We start from the raw sequence: 21,445 nt of genomic DNA on the forward strand, positions 1-21,445 counted from the left end.
GAAACAGGGCCGGAAAAGCAGCCAAGCCAAGCCTATCTTCAGCCACTGCTAGTCGTGTGCGAAGCGTTGGCTAGTGGCCAGAGAACGTCGCACCAGTCACACGTGCTGGGCGCATTGGCCGTTCCGGCAGGCAACGAAATGGCTTTTACGAGGAAAGGTAAGCCTTTCCATTACATTATGCTCGGCGGCGCCTTCCTCCTCTTTTCTCCGGGGGAACGCGTTTTCGTTCAAAGAGCGCGCCCCTCCGCGGGCGCTCTCCCCTCCTCTCCCGCCTCTCTTCGAGGAAGAGAACGCATGCATCCTTTCCCCCTCCGAGCTTAATGCTGTTTTTCACTGGTAGATTCGGAGCAGGTTTTTTTGCTCCGTGGCGACGAAACCGCATTTCACTGGTAGATTCAGAGTGGATCCGCGCTTTTCACTGGTAGTTTCAGAGCAGCTCGCTCCGAGGCGGATTGCTCGCACTGCTCCGCCGACAAGTCGCAGATTCGGGCGGAAACACGACGAGCAGCATACGTCACTTCCGTCGTTGTACGTTGCTGAGTTTTGCAAAATGGCTGCGTTCGCTGCCTTGGCGGAACTTCTGTCTAGCGACGAAAGCACTTCAAGCAGCAGCTCGTCCAGCTCAGACGACGAAGACTTCGAGGAAAGACAAGCGCTATGCGAAGCCTTCTTTCGGGAAACTTTTTCGGAGTCCCACCGCGAACGTCCCAAAATTTTGGGGTTCATCGAGAACGTTGCGCGGCTGTACACAGACGAGCAGGTAAGCGCGGAGCTCCCTCTTTTCATAATACTACATGAACCTAATTTCATCTTTTTATCATTTCCTTCTCTGCAGTTCCGTCAAGACTTCAGGGTGTCGAGGCGTGTCGCGGAAACGTTGATCCGTGGTTTTGAAGGCTCGCGTCACTACCCATGCAGTGATCGTGGTGGGTCCCCCTCGAAAACCGCGGAAGAGCACATTCTGGTCTTTCTGTGGTAAGTCTGCACGCTGTTTTAAAAGTCATGCCTACCAGTGTGTATAATCTTAATGCTTTCAAGTGCTTCGGCGTAGAAGTACGTTTTTTCGTTGCGTGCGCAGAATTTTGACGGGGAGTCCAACCATTATAAATTTTTGTTCGTGTGTTTATGTGCGCGTGTGTAGAGAATATACACATGTGAAATTTAACAATTTCGGCGGCGTTAAATCTCCCTAGTAGCCTTCCCGTGGCTACGCCGCTTGTGCTTTTTGTCCTTGAAAGTTGCTAAGTGTGATGCAATGGAAACCAATGAAATATGACCGCTTGCAACTGCACAGCCAGAGAGAACAGTGTTAAGAGCTTCTACTTTTCTTACGGCTGCTAATTTTGATGCAAATATTTCATGCCTTTATTTCACAAAGCAGGCTTTACTTGATCACTTTCTTCCATAATGTGTGTTTGCTGTGTCAGGTTTGCTGCAAACAAGGCGTGCCTGAGGGACGTTGCTGGACGCTTTGGCATGGCAACTGCGACAGCATTTAGAGTCGTGGAGCGCACGCTCGAATATTTCCTTGATATAGCCGAAGAGGTAATATCATTTCCAGGAGATCTTGATCAGCTGTCAGCGGACTTCGAACAAGTAAGAATTTTAGGTATTTCACTGTTCCATGGCAAACACAACAAATGAGTTGTCTAATTGAAGCTTACTTTAGAGAATAGTCACATAATACATTGATTGTAGCAGGTTAAGCTGCCGTTGGGGCACAGGGGATGTGGTACTAAGTTGCGCTTGAAAGATGGGGTTATTGTCAAGCAGTCTCACTATCAAATGAGAAATGCTAGTGAAACATGTATTGTTCATTTACAGTGCACATAAAAGCAGGGTGTCTCCCAACGTGGAAAAGTCAGGGAATTTCAAAAAAACCAGGCCAGGTCATGAAAACTGACAGCAGTTCTGTGGGACCGTCACAAAAATAAGCATCGCCATTCATCAAAGCTTAAAAAGTCTCTCAGCTGCAACTACAGTGGGCTGCTGGAAGGTGTGTGAAAAAAAAAAAGGACAGTGCATAACTCTTGCTTCTGAGTGTAAACGCGAAAGGGACCCATAGAACACAAAGTTTACTGACATTTCAGTACCTCATATGGGAGAGAGCCTTGTTTAAAAGTCATGAAAAAGGCACAGTGTACTTCAGTACGCCTAAATACGTGACGTAAGCAGAGAGAGTACATTGTCAGAAGCCTCCCATCACTCCTGTGCAGCGTATGTACAGTTGTCTGTATCTGGATTCGAGAGTTTTACAAGTCTATTTGGTGGTCTGTGATTCCGTGTGTTCAGGGAGGGCAGTCGAGGCCACGCCTCGTTTTGTGGTATCATATTTGTGTTGTTTAACTTTTACCAGTTTCACCGATGTACTGGTCACAATTATGTCAGCCTATGGCATAAACTAGACTAAGGAAATTTCTGCTCGGCAACTTGTCCTTCACATTGGCTAAAGCATTCTTTAACATCCATGTTGGTATATCCACTCTTTTGGTGCCTGTTGCTTCTACATATCACACGGCATATCTGACTCACGTCTGTAGATTTATGCATGTTTTGTCTATGCCACGATTTCGGCCCGGCTTGAAGGCCGTCTGGTTTTTCTAGGCTAGAACTGCTATCAGCTGAAGCTTGCTGGGCTACTCATGTCTTTTAATAATAATAATAATAATAATAATAATAATAATAATATTATTATTATTATTATTATTATTATTATTATTATTATTATTGGTGGTGCAACACCAAACGTCTTCAGCTACACACTTATGCTGGTAGCTCGTGTTTCAAGGGTAGAACTTGGGTAACTTCAGCTAAATTTTTCATTTCAGTTTTGTGAGATTGTGTAAATAAATCTGCAATTATTTTTCAGTGTCACGTCTACAGCAGAGTACGTAAATCAAGGTAACATGCGGACATTCATGATTCATCTATAGAATCAAGGAAACTGTTCCACCTTGACAAATTCATTCTCACCACCACATATTCAAATGTCAGCACTTTAAACGTTGACCCCAGCTTTCATTTCACTTCAAGTATGACAGCCCAGATAAATGCATGTGCTTGTCGTAAAAAAAAAAAAACATTTTGCAGTATGGCTATGTTCTTGCAACGTTGTCGTTACTCGTTGTCAAGGCAAGATACATAGAATATGCGAGTAGTAGTTATTTACTTTTTTTGTTGAAAAGTATACTTTAGAGGTGTGCAAATTAGGCGGCGGCGCAAATCAATAGTAAATACATCAATCTAGGTCGAATCAGTTCTAATCTAATCTACATATAAATAGGTGAGTCAGTAAATACAGTAGTTCAGGTCGATCTAATTAAATCCAATCCACATCCTAACCGGCGTGGGCTACAGCCATTATAGTAAAATAGATTTTACTCCAGTGGCAGAACCGGCCAGGCTCCTGTGTTTTCATTTTACACGAATGCCACCAAATGGCACCACTTCTAAGTTTCTCAGCAGCTTTGACTGCGATGTCAAACGATCGCAGACACCTTCAAACTTCATCTGCGGTTACTCTTAACTTGTGTGTTTTCTTCCTGGTTCTTCGGAACATCAAACAGCTGACTTGCTCACTGCCTAGCTCAGGGGTTTTATTTTGGCCAGATTTACATGTTTTTTCACAATTGTCGCATGCCCTGAGAACATTTTGAGTGCGTCTGGTAATTATGTTTACCTTTATAGAGCGCCCGGTTTTTTTTTTCTACTCGGGTTTGTTTGCAGTGTACAGTGTTTTCCATGCAAACGTGGCAGTCATGGAATTTGCTTTGAATCATGATGGAAAACCTGGGAAATTCAAGGAATTTAGAAATATGAAATTGGTAGACACCCTGAAAGGGACCCCTGGCACTTAAAATTTCTAATGCCTTTTGCTGTGGTGTTCCGTACAATGATTCCATAGTTCTGGCATGTAAAAGACTTGTGTCACCTAAAGTTAACTCCGCTAAGACCAACAAAACTACTGCATCAAGTGTTAAGATTATTTACTTCTGAGTGTAAACGCGAAAGGGACCCATAGAACACAAAGTTTACTGACATTTCAGTACCTCATATGGGAGAGAGCCTTGTTTAAAAGTCATGAAAAAGGCACAGGTGTGTTCTTTTTCTCTCACTGTCACAGGTGTCAGGAGTGCCCAACACGATCGGTTGCATTGACGGATCCTACATAAGCATCCGCTGCCCTGCAAAAAAAGTGCGTTCAACCTATGTGAACAGGCACAGTTATCCGTCACTGACACTGCAAGCTCTGTGTGATCACAAAAAGAAGTTTCTCGATGTGACTACTGGACACCCCAGCAAGATTCACGATTCGAGAATCTTCAGGACATCGAGGCTTTCTTCAAAGTTGCCGCATGTGTGCTGTTCCGGGAAGTACCACGTTCTCGGGGACGCTGCCTACCCGCTTCGAGATTACCTCATAACCCCATTCAGGAATTATGGTCACCTTGACGCGAGGCAGCGCGCCTTCAATTATCACTTTTCGGCAACGAGAGTGAAGATTGAGAATGCCTTTGGAGACCTCAAGGCCAGGTTCCGCCAGCTGCTGCACCTGGACTTTCTGTTTGTAGACAAAATGAACAAGTTCATTATAGCTTGTTGTGTTTTGCACAATATGTGCATTAATTGTGGTGATGTGGATGTGCCGCCGTACATCGATGATGAACATGCACCGTGGGAATGGGAGGCACAACCGGATGATGTTCCCCCCAACAATGGCCCGCTTGCATCAACTGAAGATGCACTGCGTCGCCAAGGCGAGGAGAAGCGTGAGCGCTTAATGCAAGCGATGCGCATTTGATTTAAAGTTAGGACTGCCTACGTGTACACAAAACAAGAAACGTTAAGGTGTTGTAAATTTTGTTTCGTGTTGTAGAGATTTCTAGCAGAAAATAACACTAAAAGACGGGACGAAGCAAGGACACAAACTACGGCGCTGACTAACAAGCAAATTCGTTTTATTCTTCTAATCCGCGTATATATACTTTACCACAATCTCAAGGAAACAAAAAAAAATAGAATCATGATAAATGCATGCCCCTCATTTCTGAAGCGTATCATTTACAACGGCGGCGAAACATGCATCAGTTTCCCTTATATTTCCCTCTCTCTGAAGGAGTTACCTCTCCTGTCTTATTGAGCATTTCTTTCCTCCTGAGTCAGCCAACATTTGTGTGTGTCTTTTTTTTGCTTTTTCTCACCCTTCAGATTAGTGGTGGAGTGTATATACCTAGACTGGAAGAATAAGACACATTTGGCTGTTAGTCAGTGCCATGGTTGTGTCTCTGCCATGGTTGTGTCCCTGCTTTGTCCCATCCTTTAGCACTGTTTTCTACAGGAAACACTGTACTAACCAGCTAAAATGCATGCCGCACTGTGTTGTAGTGACTCATCTTGCTAGGGCGCAGCCTGATTTTTTTGTTTCTTAGCTTTGTGACACGTAGCAGCTTCCACATAGCGTGAGTCAACCCAAGATGTTTGCAGGAATCTGACTGGATCAGTGTAATTGTTTCCTATGCGAAGCCATCAGCATGCTTATTGCTGACTAGTGCTAACGCCGCAGCGTGTTGGTCGGTATGGCTACTGCAGCTGAAGATAGCTGGTGATATTGATAGTAACTGCACTCTTCGTGCTGGTGAGACACGAGAAAGTGACAAAGTCAACCGGCCAAACATAGCTGGGCTCCAGCTCTCGTCAGCCACCACAAACATTCTGAGAAACATGTAGTGACATTGGCATAAGTCCAAGCTAGTGCAGGCTACACTGAGGAGCATTTGTGTTAATGGAACAATGTCACCAAAATTACGAGCTTGAAATGTTTGTGTTGTTTGTCTTGCAGTTGGGGCACTATGCTTGTCAGTTAAACCTGTCGCTTCGAGGAATATTCGTAATGAACACCCATCCCGACTCATTGTTTCCCACGCATGGTGCCCAAATTCAAAAAGTGCGCTCTGAACGTCACAAAAGCCCGAGTCTACATAGTCTTATGACTCCTGAGATTGTTCGCTGTGTAATTTTTTGTGATTCCAGTAGTAGTTTTACAGTGATGCCAAAATTAGTCACAAGGAGCCATTCTTGCATTAATTACACAGTACATTGCAATATTTATGATCAAAGTTTGGGGACTACCGGACACAATGCTCTTAATTAAAGCATTCAAGTCAAAACAAAAATTTGTCAGGGGTCCTTTAGGCATGGTGACTGCTGCTGTGAGAAATGGCTTCTTTGTCATGCAATTTGGTTATTGCTTGTGCATTAACATTTCATTTGCCTGATGAAAATTTGCATGGACAAACGTTCTGCATTTCTTAGTCTTTGTTCAGCTTTTCTTACCATCAAAACGGCGTGAAATTATAATGATCATTGCAACTTTGTCTTGTAAAAGGGCCCTGGAACCCTTATTTCACCTCAACAACAAACATTGTCAATCTGTTATCAATGCGCCTGCCAACGTGCACATGTGTACAATGCTTACAATAAACATGCTTTTCACATTTTATTCATTTTTCTTCAAGTTGAAAATTTCACGGAGAAGATTCATCTTTTCTTTGTGCATTTCTTCTCGTCGCTGTGTTTTAGCAAGTCGTCGCTCTTCCCTCTTGCTGTCTCTTTCAGCCTTTCGCTCTGCTCGCCGTTCATCTAACTCCTTCATTTTTTCAAAGAAGGTTTGCAGGTGGAGCTCGCGTGCTGAATTCGGGCGTTTTCTTTTTGAATCAGGAGTGTCGTCCTGCCCAACGGAGCTGGATGGAGAGTGTGACGTTGACGAGCTTGAACCAGCAAGTGGAACAGACTCGGTGGATGACTGTGGACATGTCTTTTTTGATACCACTCCACTTGCGTCGCGTACCACTTCTGGTTCCAAGCTGTCGTCCAGCCACTTGATTTTTTCAAGCTCGGCCTCGTAGGGGACTTCTTGTGGGGAACAGCCAGACGTATTATTTTTCCCAGCTGCCACATTTTTTCTTTTCAGTACGGTTTTGTACCGAGAGCAGCACTGCTCACCAGTTCTCATTACACCCAGTTTATTATTAATGTCTGTTGCAATTTTTTCAAACATGGCCTTTTTGTTGCGAAATTTTTTCAGAGGGCCAACTTGAGGGAAATATGAGGCGTAGAGGTCCAGCAGCAGCTTCGTCTCGCCACTCGTCCACTCACACCCTGCAGCTGAAATATGCATTATACACACATAAAATACATATAAACTGGCATTAATAGACTTTTTTGATACAGGGCACGAAGCTATATGCTCTCTGAGCCATAGAACACTTACTGTAAAGCATTAGTACTGTCACACTGTTTTGGCACAGCAAATATTGGGTGCTGTGGGGATCGCTTTGCATATCAGAACAGACAATCATGCAAATTCATAATATTACTATACATAACTTATTCACAGCATAATTTTCTTAGAGAGTAAATTTGAAAACACTGCATAATAAATATGGGGCCTCTTCGTGCAGCTGACTATTCGTTGAATTCAATTTTATTATTTAAGCACCCAATATTGAGAAGCGTGAGCAAGAAGCCATTAAATGGTTTTGCGTAATTCGTGGTTTTTTTGAGAGGGTTTGCAATCTGCTGGACCTATCTTCATCCTAATGCCACTAGCATGTTTGTGTATGCATGCTTACCACGTGCAGGAGTCCCTGGCTGACAAGCCCGACTTGGTGACGCACCAGTAGACGCTGCAGAATCTGTGTTTGATAATTGAAAAGCATTGTAGTATGTTAATATGTGTTAATTTTAAGCAGGTACACAATTTTCTTCAAGTAGTCCTTACACGTTGCTCGTCAAGGCATTGTCCTCTACATATATAGACGACTGTATACAAAACTAGTTCTACAGAGACACATGTAGACCAATTTACCATTTCCTAAAAATGCGCCCTGTGTATGTGACAAAGCGTCGGTGGCGTCACACTGTGTAGCACCTTCAAATAGAGAAAAAGAAAAGACATTTGCGGGTTAACACCAAAAGAGTAGAGGTCAAGAATCACCAAGAAAACGTTACTTCTCTAGTAAATTTTTCATGCATGTATTCATGCGCGAATACAGAGATCGCCATGCATTTTTATTAAAGGTAATACAGCAGCTTGGTGAGCGCTGCGAAAATTCCGGCGCTTGTGATATTCTAAATAGTAGGACTGTAAGGTGTTGGGTAAGCAACTGCTCTGATTAAAAAAAAAAGCCTGCTCACAACATGCCGTATTTTTGCGAGCGCCGATTGCGGCCGTTACCACGTGTACCCGCATGCTTTACAATTATCTGACCAGTCTTCATGCGGAGCTATCAAAGTTAGCATTCCGTGCAGAGTTTATTATCAGCGTCAAGTACGTCGCACTTACCGTTCAGATCGTTGCCGCTGTTTCTGAAAACGCCCAGCAACAGCCGACGCACAGCCGGTGTCAATTCCGCGTGCTCGTCCATACTTGCTACACAACTGCTGTTCGCGACTGCGTTAAAGTGTTCTACAAAGCTTTAACTGCGTGGTCGAAATGCGCGCCCTGCAGTGGCGGCCAAAGTTGCCAAGGAAACGAAGAGAGCGGAAAAATAAACTGTTTCCGGAACCGGTTTGCGTGACGTATGCATAATCAACTTCCGGGGCACCTCTCACGGAGCATTCTCGTGTTTCACTGGCAGAGGTGGCTTCGTGCGATCCGAGTGCTCGCTCCGGGATTTCGGCGGTCGCTCTGAATCTCCCAGTGAAAAACACCGTTTCCTTCGCTAGCCCCGCCGCCGGCGTGCGTTTTCTGGTCTGCTGCGCGCGTGACCGCTGCGACGCGCGCGCAATTCAAACCACTCGCTGGCAGGCAGCCAGCGGGCACACGCTTGCCACGTGTTCCTCGCGCGCGCCGATCGTCTTCGGCGCGCCGCGGGGGCGTGGCACAACCGCTCGCTTTGAGCGGGGACCATGGGGGTCTTCGACCTCCGGTCACGATGGAGAGGCCACAGCTCCGTGGGCCCTGACCTCGTCAGCGGCACTGAAGAGTGGCCCCCTTGTCATGAAAGGCACCGTCCATCTCGCGGCGTGGGGCCGCGAGATACGTCGCGTCCGCACGGTGCTCTGGGCGTCGTGCGGAGGCGGCACCCTTGTCCGGGTAGGGCCGTTCAACCGAAACAGTATAAGACCCGTCCTCTTCCCAGGGGCGGGACCCTTACCGGGTTGAACGTAATTGGATGATGAAGGGTTGATGAGTGACATGTACTCTGGGACGAGGCGCTTTCGAGAGCCAACTCCTCTTCCTTTCTGACAACGGTAGGTAAGCCTGTGACATGTGTCGTTGACGCCTGTTTTGTGTTGGCTGATGTGGATATAATGCTTGAAAAGTTAAAGTTGAAGTGTTCGAGCCTCCGATTGTTATTCTTTGTAAAACCCTTGATATTATTGTGCTGTTAAACCTACTGTTTATTGTCGCGTTTTTGACGCACATTTCGTGCTGTTTTTGGGCGCATTTGCTTTGGATGTTCCCTGCTGTGACACCAGTAGCCCCTAAAAGTACCGGAATTATTGAGGGGCTCGTCTTTTCTTTGTTCGACATAAGTCCTATTTTTATATCGCACATTATTAGCTCTGAACTGACGTGAACAAAAATATAAAATGCACGAGTGCCAATAGGTGCATTTATTAGCAAGTTATTCGTGAAGACTTGTATTGCGGGATCACAGCTCATTATTTTACATTGTTTGTTTGCGATTTGTAACTGCCTCCACGCAGCACGGTTCAGCGCAGTAGCGGCAGTAGTTCGTACGAAGTGACCGTGAGGCATCAGCAGCCACGTGTTATGTATTGATGTGCGCATGAAGTTAATATCGTGTAACCTTGATATGGGCCATATCGCGCTTATCTGTACTGACTGAACTCATAATATATCGAATTTTGGATTTTTTAAAATTGGTCGGTAGCATATGAAACGCGGTTGTGAAAATTAACAGCGCGCCTGTCGCCGTAGATTTTTATATAATCATAGCATTGTATAATGATATTACCGCGCCTTGCGATACCTATTTCAATTATTCTTTGTGCTATAGTGTGGCAGCGCATCACCAAGCAGGGAACACCAGAGCTTGAAATCAGTCGAATATCCGAGTGGGCAATTGACCTTTAAAGTACATCGGTTGCGGCGGAGCGGTGTGCACGGAGAAGCCAAACGAGAACGCAGCGGGGTTTGATGTCGGTCGGAATTGCGCCTCCTAATATGTAAGCAGTCGCGCGCACTTGTACCAGGCAGGACTGAGCGCGAGCGTCTGAGGGTAGTGGGACGTAATCAGGCGCAACATGCCCGACTTTCCGTTTGCGGAGAGGCGCCTTTATACTCTAAAATAGCCAAAGACTTAGACTCTAAAGACTTAGACTCTAAAAGACTTAGACTCTAAAATAGCCAAGGAGTTCCAGTGTGGTAGGAAGAAGCTATCATACATAATTTCAGATGGCCTAGGTCCATATTTACGAAGGCAGTCACAGATGAACTGAACAGGCCACACACATATTATACAATTCAGATCGACGAAACACCGCTCCCAGAGCAACGCCGCCAGCAGCTGGACGTGATGGCCAGATATTTTTCTGATACACAAAGCGTGTTGTTGTTGAGCATTTGCGCTCTTATCACTTGGGCTCTGCAACAACAAAAATCTTGCTGGCACATGTCAAAGAAGCCCTGCAAGATTTGCCTGCAAGGAACATGCTCTGCTTTTACAGTGACGGGCCCAACGTCATGCGAAGTTTGAAAAAACGTTTGAAAGAAGATGTGAATCCAGCTTTGCTGGACATTGGTGAATGTAGTTTGCACAAGGTGCATAATGCATTTGCAAAAGGTCTCGAAGCATTTGGTGATACTGTAGGAACAACGTTGCTTGACATATATCACTTTTTCAAAAATTCAGCCGTACAAAGTGCTACGCTGAAGGCAACACAGATTCCTAGGCTTGCCTGAAAATGTCCTTCTGCGGCATGTGAGCTCGCGATGGCTGACGCTGAGTTCAGCTTTGGATCGATTTATCCAGCAACATGAAGCTGTCAAGGAAACAGTTCTGGGTGCCCAACAAAAAAGTCGAGCGGGTGGCAATATTTATAGGCGTCTGAAGGAAAATCTAATGAAAAAGGATCTACTTCCCAAGGCAATCTTTCTTCGAAATGTCGCAGATGTATTTGTTGAGTTATTGACGTTATTTCAACGACGGAAGCCACTCCTCCATATATTGTATGAAGAAATGGTGAAGCTTGTGAAAAGAATTCTGGGACGTTTGCTACTGATCGGTGCATACAGGGACTTCACAGGAGTGGAACTTCAATTCCTTAATGTAGAGTGCTCTGCGAATTGGAAACAGGTAGTTGAAATTGGTGGAGACACTGAAAATTCCATTAATTCTTTCACGCCTGAAGAGAAGAAGATGTTTAGAATAGGTGCACCTAGCTTTTACATTCACGTTGCGAAGTATCTGCTTTCAAGGCTGCCCTTTGGCAATCAGCTGCTTAAAGATCTCAAGAGCATTCATCCAAGTGCTGTCAAGGAGTAGAGCGCCATTGTGGCACTCAGGAATTTGGCACAACAAGTGCCAGAAGTGGTACCACCGCAGAAAGTGTCTGCTCTGATGGACGAACTAACGCTCCTCTCCACAGAAGAGTTTTCCTCTAATCCACACAAGCGTCTCGACGATGCTTGGCAACACATATTCAGCCTCTTGTCAAAAGACGGGGGTCCCAAGTACCCCCGAACAGTGAAATTTGTTAAAGCTATGCTGTCGCTTGCGCATGGCAATGCTGACGTTGAAAGGGTATTTAGTGAAAATCGCCGTCTTCTCCATGAGCGAAGTAACCTTTCAATTGCAAGTGTAAATGGATTGCGTGCTACTAAATCATTTTGTAGCCGGTATGGCCAAGATGCCTCAGCCGTTCCTCTAAAGCCGGATATGATCAAAGCGGTAAAGGGCTCATTTAAAAAGTACCAGGAACATGTGTCTGCAGAATGTGAACCCTCAGCCAAGAAAGCCAAGCTTCACCAAGACTCCGTAGGAAGCAAAGTGGATGAGCAGCGAAGTATACAGATGGATATCAATTCTGCTAAGAAGATGCTAGCCAATGCAGAACTGCTTATTGCAAAAGGGATGAAGGCTAAGAAGTTTGATGATATTGAAAGTGGACAAGCATTGCTCAAGGAGGGTCAGGCAAAACTTGCTAGCAGTCTTATCAAGCTTGAAGATTCAAAGAAAAAGAAAAGCTGTGCGCGCCTATAGGACTAGTCTCAGTTATGAGGTTTGCATGTGAATGTCACTGTGATGTTTACTTCTTTTTTAGAGCTGAAGTACTCTGTTTAGAGACTCACGTGAGAGCTTTTCTGTGATAGTATTGCATTGTAATAACTGTAAAATGATACCTGATAGTGCAAAAATAGCAGGCATTCTACAAATGTTGTGTGTTCAGTAAATGTGTTCATACTTTAGTTGGAAAATTTGTTAAGTGCAATATATGATCAATAATAAATGCAATTATTTTTAAAATAAAACTTATTTGTCGTGTTCCATGCACATATCGGTACCTACCTGCTGCGGTAAGACTGCTCCAAACAGTAGTTAGCTTGCTACAAACAGGACATTTTTGTGCTCCAAGCGCACTAATTTTTGCTCCAAACTTTCATTTTTCTGCTCCGAAAGCTGCTCCGAAATGCCAAAAGCCACTTCCACCACTGCCTTAACGACCAGCAGTTATCCTGTCTGCGCACTACGTACCCGGCCCATGTCGATGGCGATGGCGTAGTGGTTAGAGCATCAGCCTCGCATGCAAGAGGCCTGTGGTTCGAATCCTGGTGCCGCGCAGTTTCCAACCGAATTTAAAAAAAAAATCCATGTGGTGATGGAACTGCTTAGGAGGTCTGGGGTGTGGCACTACCGGCGAACACTGCCGGTGACGCACTCCCTCACTGGAGAAGGATTGGCCACTGGTGCAGTATCTGGCCACTACATCCTACATGCATACAAATGCAGTAGACTCGCGATAATTCAAGCTCTGATAATTCATACATTTGTTTAATTCAAATAAAATTCAATTTTTAGGTTAGCCCAATGTTACTTCAATGTATTTAAAAGCCTCTTAATTCAAACTCATCATGTGGTTAATTCATACTTTTTGTGGTACCGTACTGGAAAATATCTACTGCTTTCCCTCTATTAAAAAATTTGCGAGCTTATATAATCCCAACAGTCTAAAAATGACAAATAAGTGCCTCAGGTCTTCAAGGAAAAAGGCTTTGCTAGTAAACAAATGTTTTAAATGAAGCACACGTACGGTAAACCCTGATGCTTCTCAAATGGTAGAGAGAGCTTTGTGCTGAAGGCACATACCTATAGCAAAGAAGCAGTTGGCAATTAGCAATTTCTTTATAAGGTCTGGTCAGCAGTAAACGGCCAATAAACTTGTGGACCTTACACTTCTGCCACTTGTTCATTGGGGTCAGTTAGGGTTTAAAAACACTTAAAATTTTTTAAATGTGATGAAATCAATATGTCACTTTGCCCATAGTCGTATATTTGAGAACTTTTGATAATTCAAACTCCTTGATAATCTAAACAAAATCAGAGGTCCCATCGAGTTCGAATTAACGAGAATAAACTGTACACAGAAGTTGTGTTAAGCACTCGAAATTAACCCAATAACACTACATATATACAACACTCTCTACAGACTGAAACAGAACTAACTACAATATGTGTTAGAGCCAACTCTAATTCTAGCCAACATTCATCCAAGATGGTGTTTCTGTACCGAAACGTTCTTACAGTTCATGTCACGTTGCCATGTCGACTCAATGCCCTTGCCGTGTCGACAGTTAGTCAACTTTGTCTTTGACATCTGCCCCAAGTTCCTACATTCGTCGTCCTGCTCCGCCGAACGAGTCATTTGACCTCATTCGACGTCGTCTTCAGCCTCGCTAGGCTATAGGGTTAGCTCGTCAAGAACTTCCTTGATGGCGGATCAACTCTGCTGACTGGTATGGGCTGTTACCATCCTGGTGCGAACTGGAAGAGATGCAAGTCTGCTAGGAACTGCTGTGATCGGTTGCGGCAAGTCTGGGCAGCCTCACTCGGGACCTCCGAGGTTGACAGCCACTTCCCAGGCCTCTTCTCTGACAACCTTCAGAACCAGGCGGCTCTAGTGTTTCCGTCGCTGTAGTGACGCTTACCTTCCTGATATTCGCAGCTCAAAGAGCCAACGTGCAGTGCCAGTTCATCCTAGAAGATTTTTTGTCACGGCTTGGGTCGCATGCCACGAGCCTTTGTGTCCAATCTCGCACGCCGACATGGCGTGTATGCACATATCAGGGGTCTCGCGCAGCGACGCTGTATTCCAGCGCCCAGCACACGCCTCACGCCCTTTTTCTCATGCCAATGTTCTTTTTCTTCCAGAATTTTTTTCTATTAAGATTACCTGAAGGAACTCCAGAGCTGAAAGTGTTCCAACTTGTGGCATAGCCAGAGAGTGTGGTGGTTTAAAAGCCCCTCCCCCCCCCCCCCCTTGTTTTTTAGATTTTTACATTTGGTATGTATAATGAATGATCCAGCTAACTTGGATAAAGACTTAAAAAAAAAAAACAGTGCACTCCAGGAATAGTTTTACCTGCTGTATATTAATGGTAGTCATGTATGCATACTACCTGTATTTCTTCATTACTAATCACTAATTCATTAATTTTAATTATCGAACTTTTTATTATTTTCCAGATTGGCAAGATACTGACTGTGATATACAAGCCATCTCAAATAACCCCAAAATCAAGCTCTTACTTTGTACTGAAATCTGACTAGTTGTTTCTTCCGAGAGAAAAAAAAACGAGAAAAAAATAGAAAGGAAAGCTTTCGGGACACGCCAAATATGAAATGGACGCACACTTTTGCACCTCTGCTCAAGTGCTTCCCAGCATTCTTTAGTTGGTACACGGCTGTGTTCGTTCATCGTGGAATTTTACTGGGGCTTTATGCTCTGTGATGGATGAATCAGAAGCGTCTTTTGACACGCGTCTATCAAATCGCGTGAAGCCTTGTATAATGAACAATTGCAGCTGTGCATTGATCAAGCAATCCTTGAAAGTGCTTGCGTAGGGGTGCACAAGTGTGTCTCTATTCATTAATAATGTGCTTCTCAAGCTTTTGTTTCTTTATAGAAAAATATGATCGGGCAGATTTAATTCAAGTATAAATGCTTGATTCTGGGGTTACTTGAGGTGGCTGACAATCTAAAGCAATTATTTTAGCTATTAGGACAAAAATAAGAAAAAGTTGGCTAACTAAAGTTTATTCATTATTGCTTAATAAAAAGAAATGCAGCTTGTGTGTACACACGACTGCCACTAACTTGCAGAAGGTGCCGTTTTACAGTGCACGTTTTTTTAAATAATCACAATCTTGATTAGCTGGGGCACCTGGTATACACTATGCGTGCACACAAGCACATGAATAATCAGAAAGAAGGGATGGTCTGAAAATTTATGGCTGCACCCTATAGGTTCAGATAGCATGGGAAAAATTGGTAGTTCAGGAATGGGTAAGTGTTAGTCTGTATTCTTCTTAGCACTGTTGCCTCCACAGTGCTGAACTTGCTATGAGGACGTGAATAGAGCTGCCTATTTTCCCTGTAAACCTTTAGAATTGTTGTGAAACAGGGGACCAGGGGTGTAGGGTCATCTATTGCATTGTCTTGAGTGGCTCGGTGATTTGAGAAGCCTCGAGTCGCCTCGTCCGCATGCAGGTTCCCTGTCACGTCTTCGTTCCCCGGTGCCCAAATCACAGCCTGTATGTATTTTACTGTGGGTTCCCATCCTGTCCCAACCAATATACGGAGCGCCTGTGCTCCAATTTTGACCTTTAGATAATTTCTGCAAGCTTTTTGCGAATCTGTAATGATTGTTAATGGAGCTTTTCGCGTCCATCCCTCTTTTATTGCGAGTGCTATGGCAATCTATCCCATGGCGTACAGAGATATGTGCCCGTGGCGTGGAGCCACCCCAACACTCTTTCACATTATGGGGGAGTGTGCAGAGCACGACGAAGAACACGACACCAATGGCACATGGGAGGAATGGGAGGCGCTGCTGTCTAGCCCAGGCCTGGAGGATCAGCTGCGACAGATCCACAGAGCTGAACGAATGGCTCGCGCCAATGTGGCACTAGAATAGGGGCACCAACCTGCCGGACAGACTTCGCTCTTCACCCTGTATATTTTTCGGGGCACTGGAGTTCTAGCCTGTCTGGATTATGTACATAATAAAGTTTTCTACTACTACTGCTACTACTACGAATGGGTGTCATCTTTGTTCATTGCAATATATATTTCTTTGCTCAAACTTTAAAGCAGTTGTGCTTTTCTGAATGTAGGGAAAAAAAAAAGAGGTAGGTAAGAGAAGCCCAGGAATAAAATTTTCTCTGAAATTCTGAGGAACACATTGGTTTTACGAGAGATTTTTATGTTGTAGGGCATATTGAAGCTTAAGATAGTGATAATGAGAATTATCCGCTTTCAATTTCGTCTTGCCTGGCTGCTGTGCAACAGGTCCTGAAGAACGTGGGCGGTCGCCTGCTCCTGCGTTACGACGGCTGCAATGACCCCCAGTGGGACCTGTGGCTCTTCTACCTCTCGCATCGGGTCAAAGCGCTCGACATGCCTTCACATGGCGACCAGAACTATCGACCACCGCAGTGTGAGTGTGCCGCTGTTTCTATGACGTTTGCACTTGTCAGATTGCATGTACCTACTATTCACTGTACAGCTTGCCCTATTATGACTACTTTAACATTCGAGTCACTTTCCTGCTTTAAATATTGGTTGCTACTGAATGACAGGTTTATCTTGGCCATTTACTCAGCCATTTGCATCTATTAACTAAATTGAGGAAGCCTTGAAGCCACATATTGGATCACTGGTTGGGAAATATCAATTATTAGGCTAAAATAAGAAAAGTCAGCTTTCATCTTTTCTTTTTTGATAGAGCAGTGGCATACCCTGAGGGCTCCGGAACACGAAACGAACTGTTAATAACACAAGTACCAGAATTCAAGTATTCTATTTTTTTTTATCCCCTACGTAGGCATTGAAAACCTGCACTCGCTGGATCAGTGGAAGCGCATATTGCGCGATTCCATGGTGGAGGCCGAGAAGTACAACGGAAAGATCTTGGCCAACATATTACAGGTGAGGACGTAGGCACCGATCGGCTAGATACATTCAAAAGCCAGTCACTACAATTTCACTCTAAGTTATCCAAAATGAAGTGTGTTACATCAAGTTTATGAGGTGTGTGAATGATTCCTTGGGGATGCGGGGTACTAAGCAAGCATTTTCCACACACACAGCTGACTGTGATTAATAAAGCAATGCTAACATACATGCCGGGACTGTTGAGACATGGGTACTTTGAGTAGAACTATGTGACCAAGCTAGACAAAGCAATTGCAGTGTTGGACCAGTTGTTTGGGCATTCACCTCCAACGAAGGAGGTCTTTGGTTTGATTCCCAGTTTTGCAGGGCAACCATCATGGTGTTGTGGGTGCATGTTTCTTGTGAAGGTGGCATCTCTTTTTCACTTTGTTCTTTCCCTCTTCTCTCCCAAATGACTCCTGGTTGCTTTGCATTTACAGGGAAGTATAAATACATAGCAAGTTAAAAAAAGCAAGGTTCTCTTTCGTCTTGGCGTTTTTCAGTCCTTGCTAAATTTAGCGCAGTGATCACAATCACTGCTCTTTATTTTGCTGGTGATGTGCTTGAACTCTGCGTTTCCTGTTATAACACGGTGGTCTTATGACAAAGCTTTATCAGCAGGATAACTTCTAAACCTTTCCTTCGTTTCTCTTCTTTGTGTTTGCAGCCACCGGTGCCGCTGTCTCAGCACAGCTTCGAGGTCGGCCACAAGGTGGAGCTGCTGAACCCCATAAGCCGCACGGAGGCCTGCCCTGCCACGGTCACGGCCACTTTGGCTTCAGGACAGTGGTTCCTTGTTCAGGTCAGTTTGGTTGAGCTGTGCATCTCTTGAGTGCGAGTGCATGCATTGGTTTGTCACGCCTTGGTGTTCCAGGAGCGGCTAGGGTTACGATGGCATGCATAAGAGAGCCCCTCCCTCCCCCCCTCCTTTTACTTAATCACTGGATAGTATTTGCAACTGTCACGCAAAGATTAATGATGGTGCATTTGATTTAGAAAAATTTTCACTTATGCATAAAACTTGTATCGAACAAGCAGGTATAAAATCTCATTAATTTGCCCCCCGTTAATTCGAAATTTCGGTTAATGTGGCCGCGGCGTCGGGTCCCATCCAAGATGTGCATTGTCTCGTGACTGAAAACTCCAATTAATTCGTACAGATTAGTCTGCACTCTGGTTAATGTATACTTTTGACCGTGGTCGTACGGGGAAGCAGCAGCGAATTCTGCCAGCCAGATCAATAGTGCACCTAAAGAACTTGAAGATCAAATTGTGACCTTTGAGATTTGAAACTTCCTTTATGGGTAGGAATTAACTTTGCAGCTCGGAGGCACCCCAAAAGAAAAAAATCCATATGGCGCTGGTTTACAACGAAAATGAAAGGTTGTGCATCACGACTGTCATCAGCAACAAAGCAACAGGCAACCGACGAATCTACCTCTCCATTTTTTTTGTGCGATCTTTTTCTTGTCCATTTTCCTTTTCCATCTTTGTGCATGATCAGTGCCATCTGCAGCCTCATTGTTTGCTTGTTTTGAAAAGTTTGCATTTTCTATTTTGTTTTCGTCACTGTGCTTTCACCGTTTTTTATCACCAAGTTCGTTGTCTACTTCATGCAAATGCATGTCACCAGCGCGCAAGCGACACTGGTATGGCTTCCCCTGCGTCTTCTGCGGCCCCAGCTGCCCCAACCCCTGCAGCGAAAAGGGCGAAGTACGAAGCTAAGGATTTAGCTGCGAAGGGGAAAGTATTGAAGTCATTGCAAGCAGGAGCATCTCGAAAAAAGTCATGGAGAACTCAAATATAAAGAAAAGCATGCTGAGAATTTACGTGAAGAACGAAGAGCAGAATATGCAAGCGTATGACGGGAACATGTTTGGAGAAAAGAGAAAAAGGCTTTGAGCAGCAGCGCAGCCCAAGCTAAATGCGCATCCCACGAAATGGCAATCCAGGATAACAGCGCTTTTAGCTTGGGCTGCGCTGTTATGCTGGATTGCCGTTTCGTGCGATGCGCATTTGTCTTTGAGCGGCCGGCCCCCTTTTCTACGCACAAGCAGAGAAGTTCGCACTGACCATGAATGTTGACTCTTTCAATGCGTTGGAAGGGTGGTTCAACCGTTTCAAGAAGCAACACAGGTTCTGCAACATGTGTGTTGAAAGATGTGCCGTTGATGGAAGTGTTGTGCCGGACTGGCAGACTGGACTATACGTGCACCTTTCTATGTTTGAGCCATGCAAAATTTTCAGCGCTGATGAGACAGCACTGTTCTTTAAGGCTCTGCCTGACAAGACAATTGCATTCAAGGCGAGTCTGTGTGTCGGCAAAAACCGAGTAAAGAGCGTGAGACAATTCTTCTGGCTGCTGACATGACTGGCACAGAGCGGCTGCCGCTACTGGTGATAGGGAAAGCTGCGAAGCCAAGATGTTTTAAGAATATTAGGCATCGGCTTGTTGACTACCAGTTTAATATTTAATAGAAAGGCTTGGATGACTGTCAAACTTTTTCAAGCCCGACTGCGTCAGCTCGACCGCCACTTTGCGGTCGGAAGGTGTTCTTTGTGTTGGGCGATTGTAGTGCGCAGACGAAGGTGTCCAGTCATGAGAACATTGAACACCTATTCCTGCCTCTGAACACAACGGCTTCCCTGCAGCCAATGGACCAGGCAATGATACAGTTTGTGAAAAGTTGTTAATGACGACAGATACTCGAGCGGATGTTGCTCTGCATGGAGACAGGCAAGCAGTACGAAGTAAGTCTGCGAAGTGCAATCCACAGGCTCACATACATGCGGAAAAATGCGCTGTCTGAAGTAGTCGCCAGCTGCTTTAGGCATAGTGGCTTTGTGCAAGACGCTGCTGACCCTGGGTGTGGAGGTCGACGAGGAATGCGATGAAGAGCAAGACTGCTGCTATGTAATCACCATGCCAGCTAATGTGCCTTTCGGCAATTACGTCGCAATTGACAGCGATCTTTTCTTGGCCGGCACAGTGACCAACGGCATCGTTGCCTAAGTCTTGAATGGCGAAGGGGAATCAGCCCAAGTGATGCAGACGAGCGTCCATGCCACACAATGACCGTTTTAGAAAACATATGCAAATTGTCGAACAGTGTGTGTAGACTAAGCCACCTGCAGGAACTTGAAAATAGAAGTTTGATGGTGTAGGAGACATTTTTCTAGTGTTTTGCTCGTACTCACCATAATTCGTACCCTTGGTTGATTCGGACATTTGCTCCGGTCCTGTGAAGTTCGAATTAACAGGGTTTTACTGTAGTTTGATTTTCACTGATTTTCACCTTTTACCAAGAGAAAAAAAAGCAGCATTGACACAAGGGCATGCAGCCCTGTACTGAAAGACCGCATACTTCTGTATTACAGTGAACAAAATCATAATCTATTTGTGTTTTAGTGCCACATTGTCCTCAAAGCTTGACGGTTATTGCACATGTAAAGTCTGCCTTGTGTTCGGGAACATCGGGAATAATAGGGAATGTTTGACATTTTGGTGCAATACGCAGAATTTACCATTAAATGTGAAGCGGGTCGGTTACAATAAAAGAGAAAAAGAAGCACGTTTGGAAATATTATTTCTGCTGCAGTGGCCGTTTAATGGCACTGTGGACGTCGTAACGAAATAATTTCTTGCTAATGTTGTGAAATAATTTAAGTTACACTTGCAGTTTTATGCTTAAAATGACATACGTATTCTAAGATAAGATTCATTGAATATTTTTTTAGGTGGACGACCTGCGGCATCCGGCGAAAGCACCTCCTCTGGTCAGGTGGTGCCATGCTCGATCGCAGACTCTCCTGCCGGTCGGCTGGGCCCAAAAAAATGGGCTGATTCTCTTGGTGCCTCCTGGTGAGTGGTGATAGAACTAAGCATCTCTTGCTTTTTAGTCAATTAAGTGCCGCCAGTGGACAAAAAAGAGATTTCATAAAGCGGATTTATTGCAAGTAGGTCAGTGTGATTGTTAAAATGCTTCTATTTGGCTAAATGTTATAGTATTTGAATCGCCTTCAACTTGGATTTAAAATTTCTGAAATTTCGAAGTACTCGAAAAAAAAAAAAGACAGTTTAACACTTGTAACCTGCCTGCAGTGGTGATTTCTCTGCAGCTTAGTACTGCAGTGCTTTGAAACCACACAGGGGTTTCACGGCATTGCATACTACACACTACCTCTGAGCCACATTTAAAGGTTAAGTGTGCCCTATTACTTGCATGCCTATTGATATTTTTCAAAGCTTGAAAGTGTGTCG

At 44.6% G+C, this 21,445-nt stretch overlaps 2 protein-coding genes across 3 annotated transcripts in view; one reads left to right on the forward strand and one right to left on the reverse strand.

The window, feature by feature from the left end:
- LOC119174210 (scm-like with four MBT domains protein 2) overlaps positions 1–21,445 on the forward strand; it is a 122,282-nt gene that overhangs the window by 25,122 nt on the left and 75,715 nt on the right. For both annotated transcript variants that reach the window (XM_037425033.2, XM_075896000.1), the window contains exons 7-10: positions 16,540–16,687; positions 17,075–17,178; positions 17,852–17,986; positions 20,923–21,046. In XM_037425033.2, the coding sequence (XP_037280930.2) occupies positions 16,540–16,687; positions 17,075–17,178; positions 17,852–17,986; positions 20,923–21,046 (511 nt within the window). The remainder of the gene's footprint in view (positions 1–16,539; positions 16,688–17,074; positions 17,179–17,851; positions 17,987–20,922; positions 21,047–21,445) is intronic.
- On the reverse strand, positions 6,484–8,707 carry LOC119186006 (uncharacterized). The gene is made up of 4 exons (XM_037434804.2): positions 8,345–8,707; positions 7,868–7,930; positions 7,632–7,694; positions 6,484–7,164 (listed from the first exon to the last, which is right to left on the reverse strand). Exons 1-4 carry the CDS (start codon positions 8,424–8,426, stop codon positions 6,497–6,499), a joined length of 876 nt encoding a protein of 291 aa, XP_037290701.1. The 5' UTR covers positions 8,427–8,707; the 3' UTR covers positions 6,484–6,496.

Source organism: Rhipicephalus microplus, chromosome 5 (assembly GCF_043290135.1).
Source record: "Rhipicephalus microplus isolate Deutch F79 chromosome 5, USDA_Rmic, whole genome shotgun sequence".
NCBI lineage: Eukaryota > Metazoa > Arthropoda > Arachnida > Ixodida > Ixodidae > Rhipicephalus > Rhipicephalus microplus.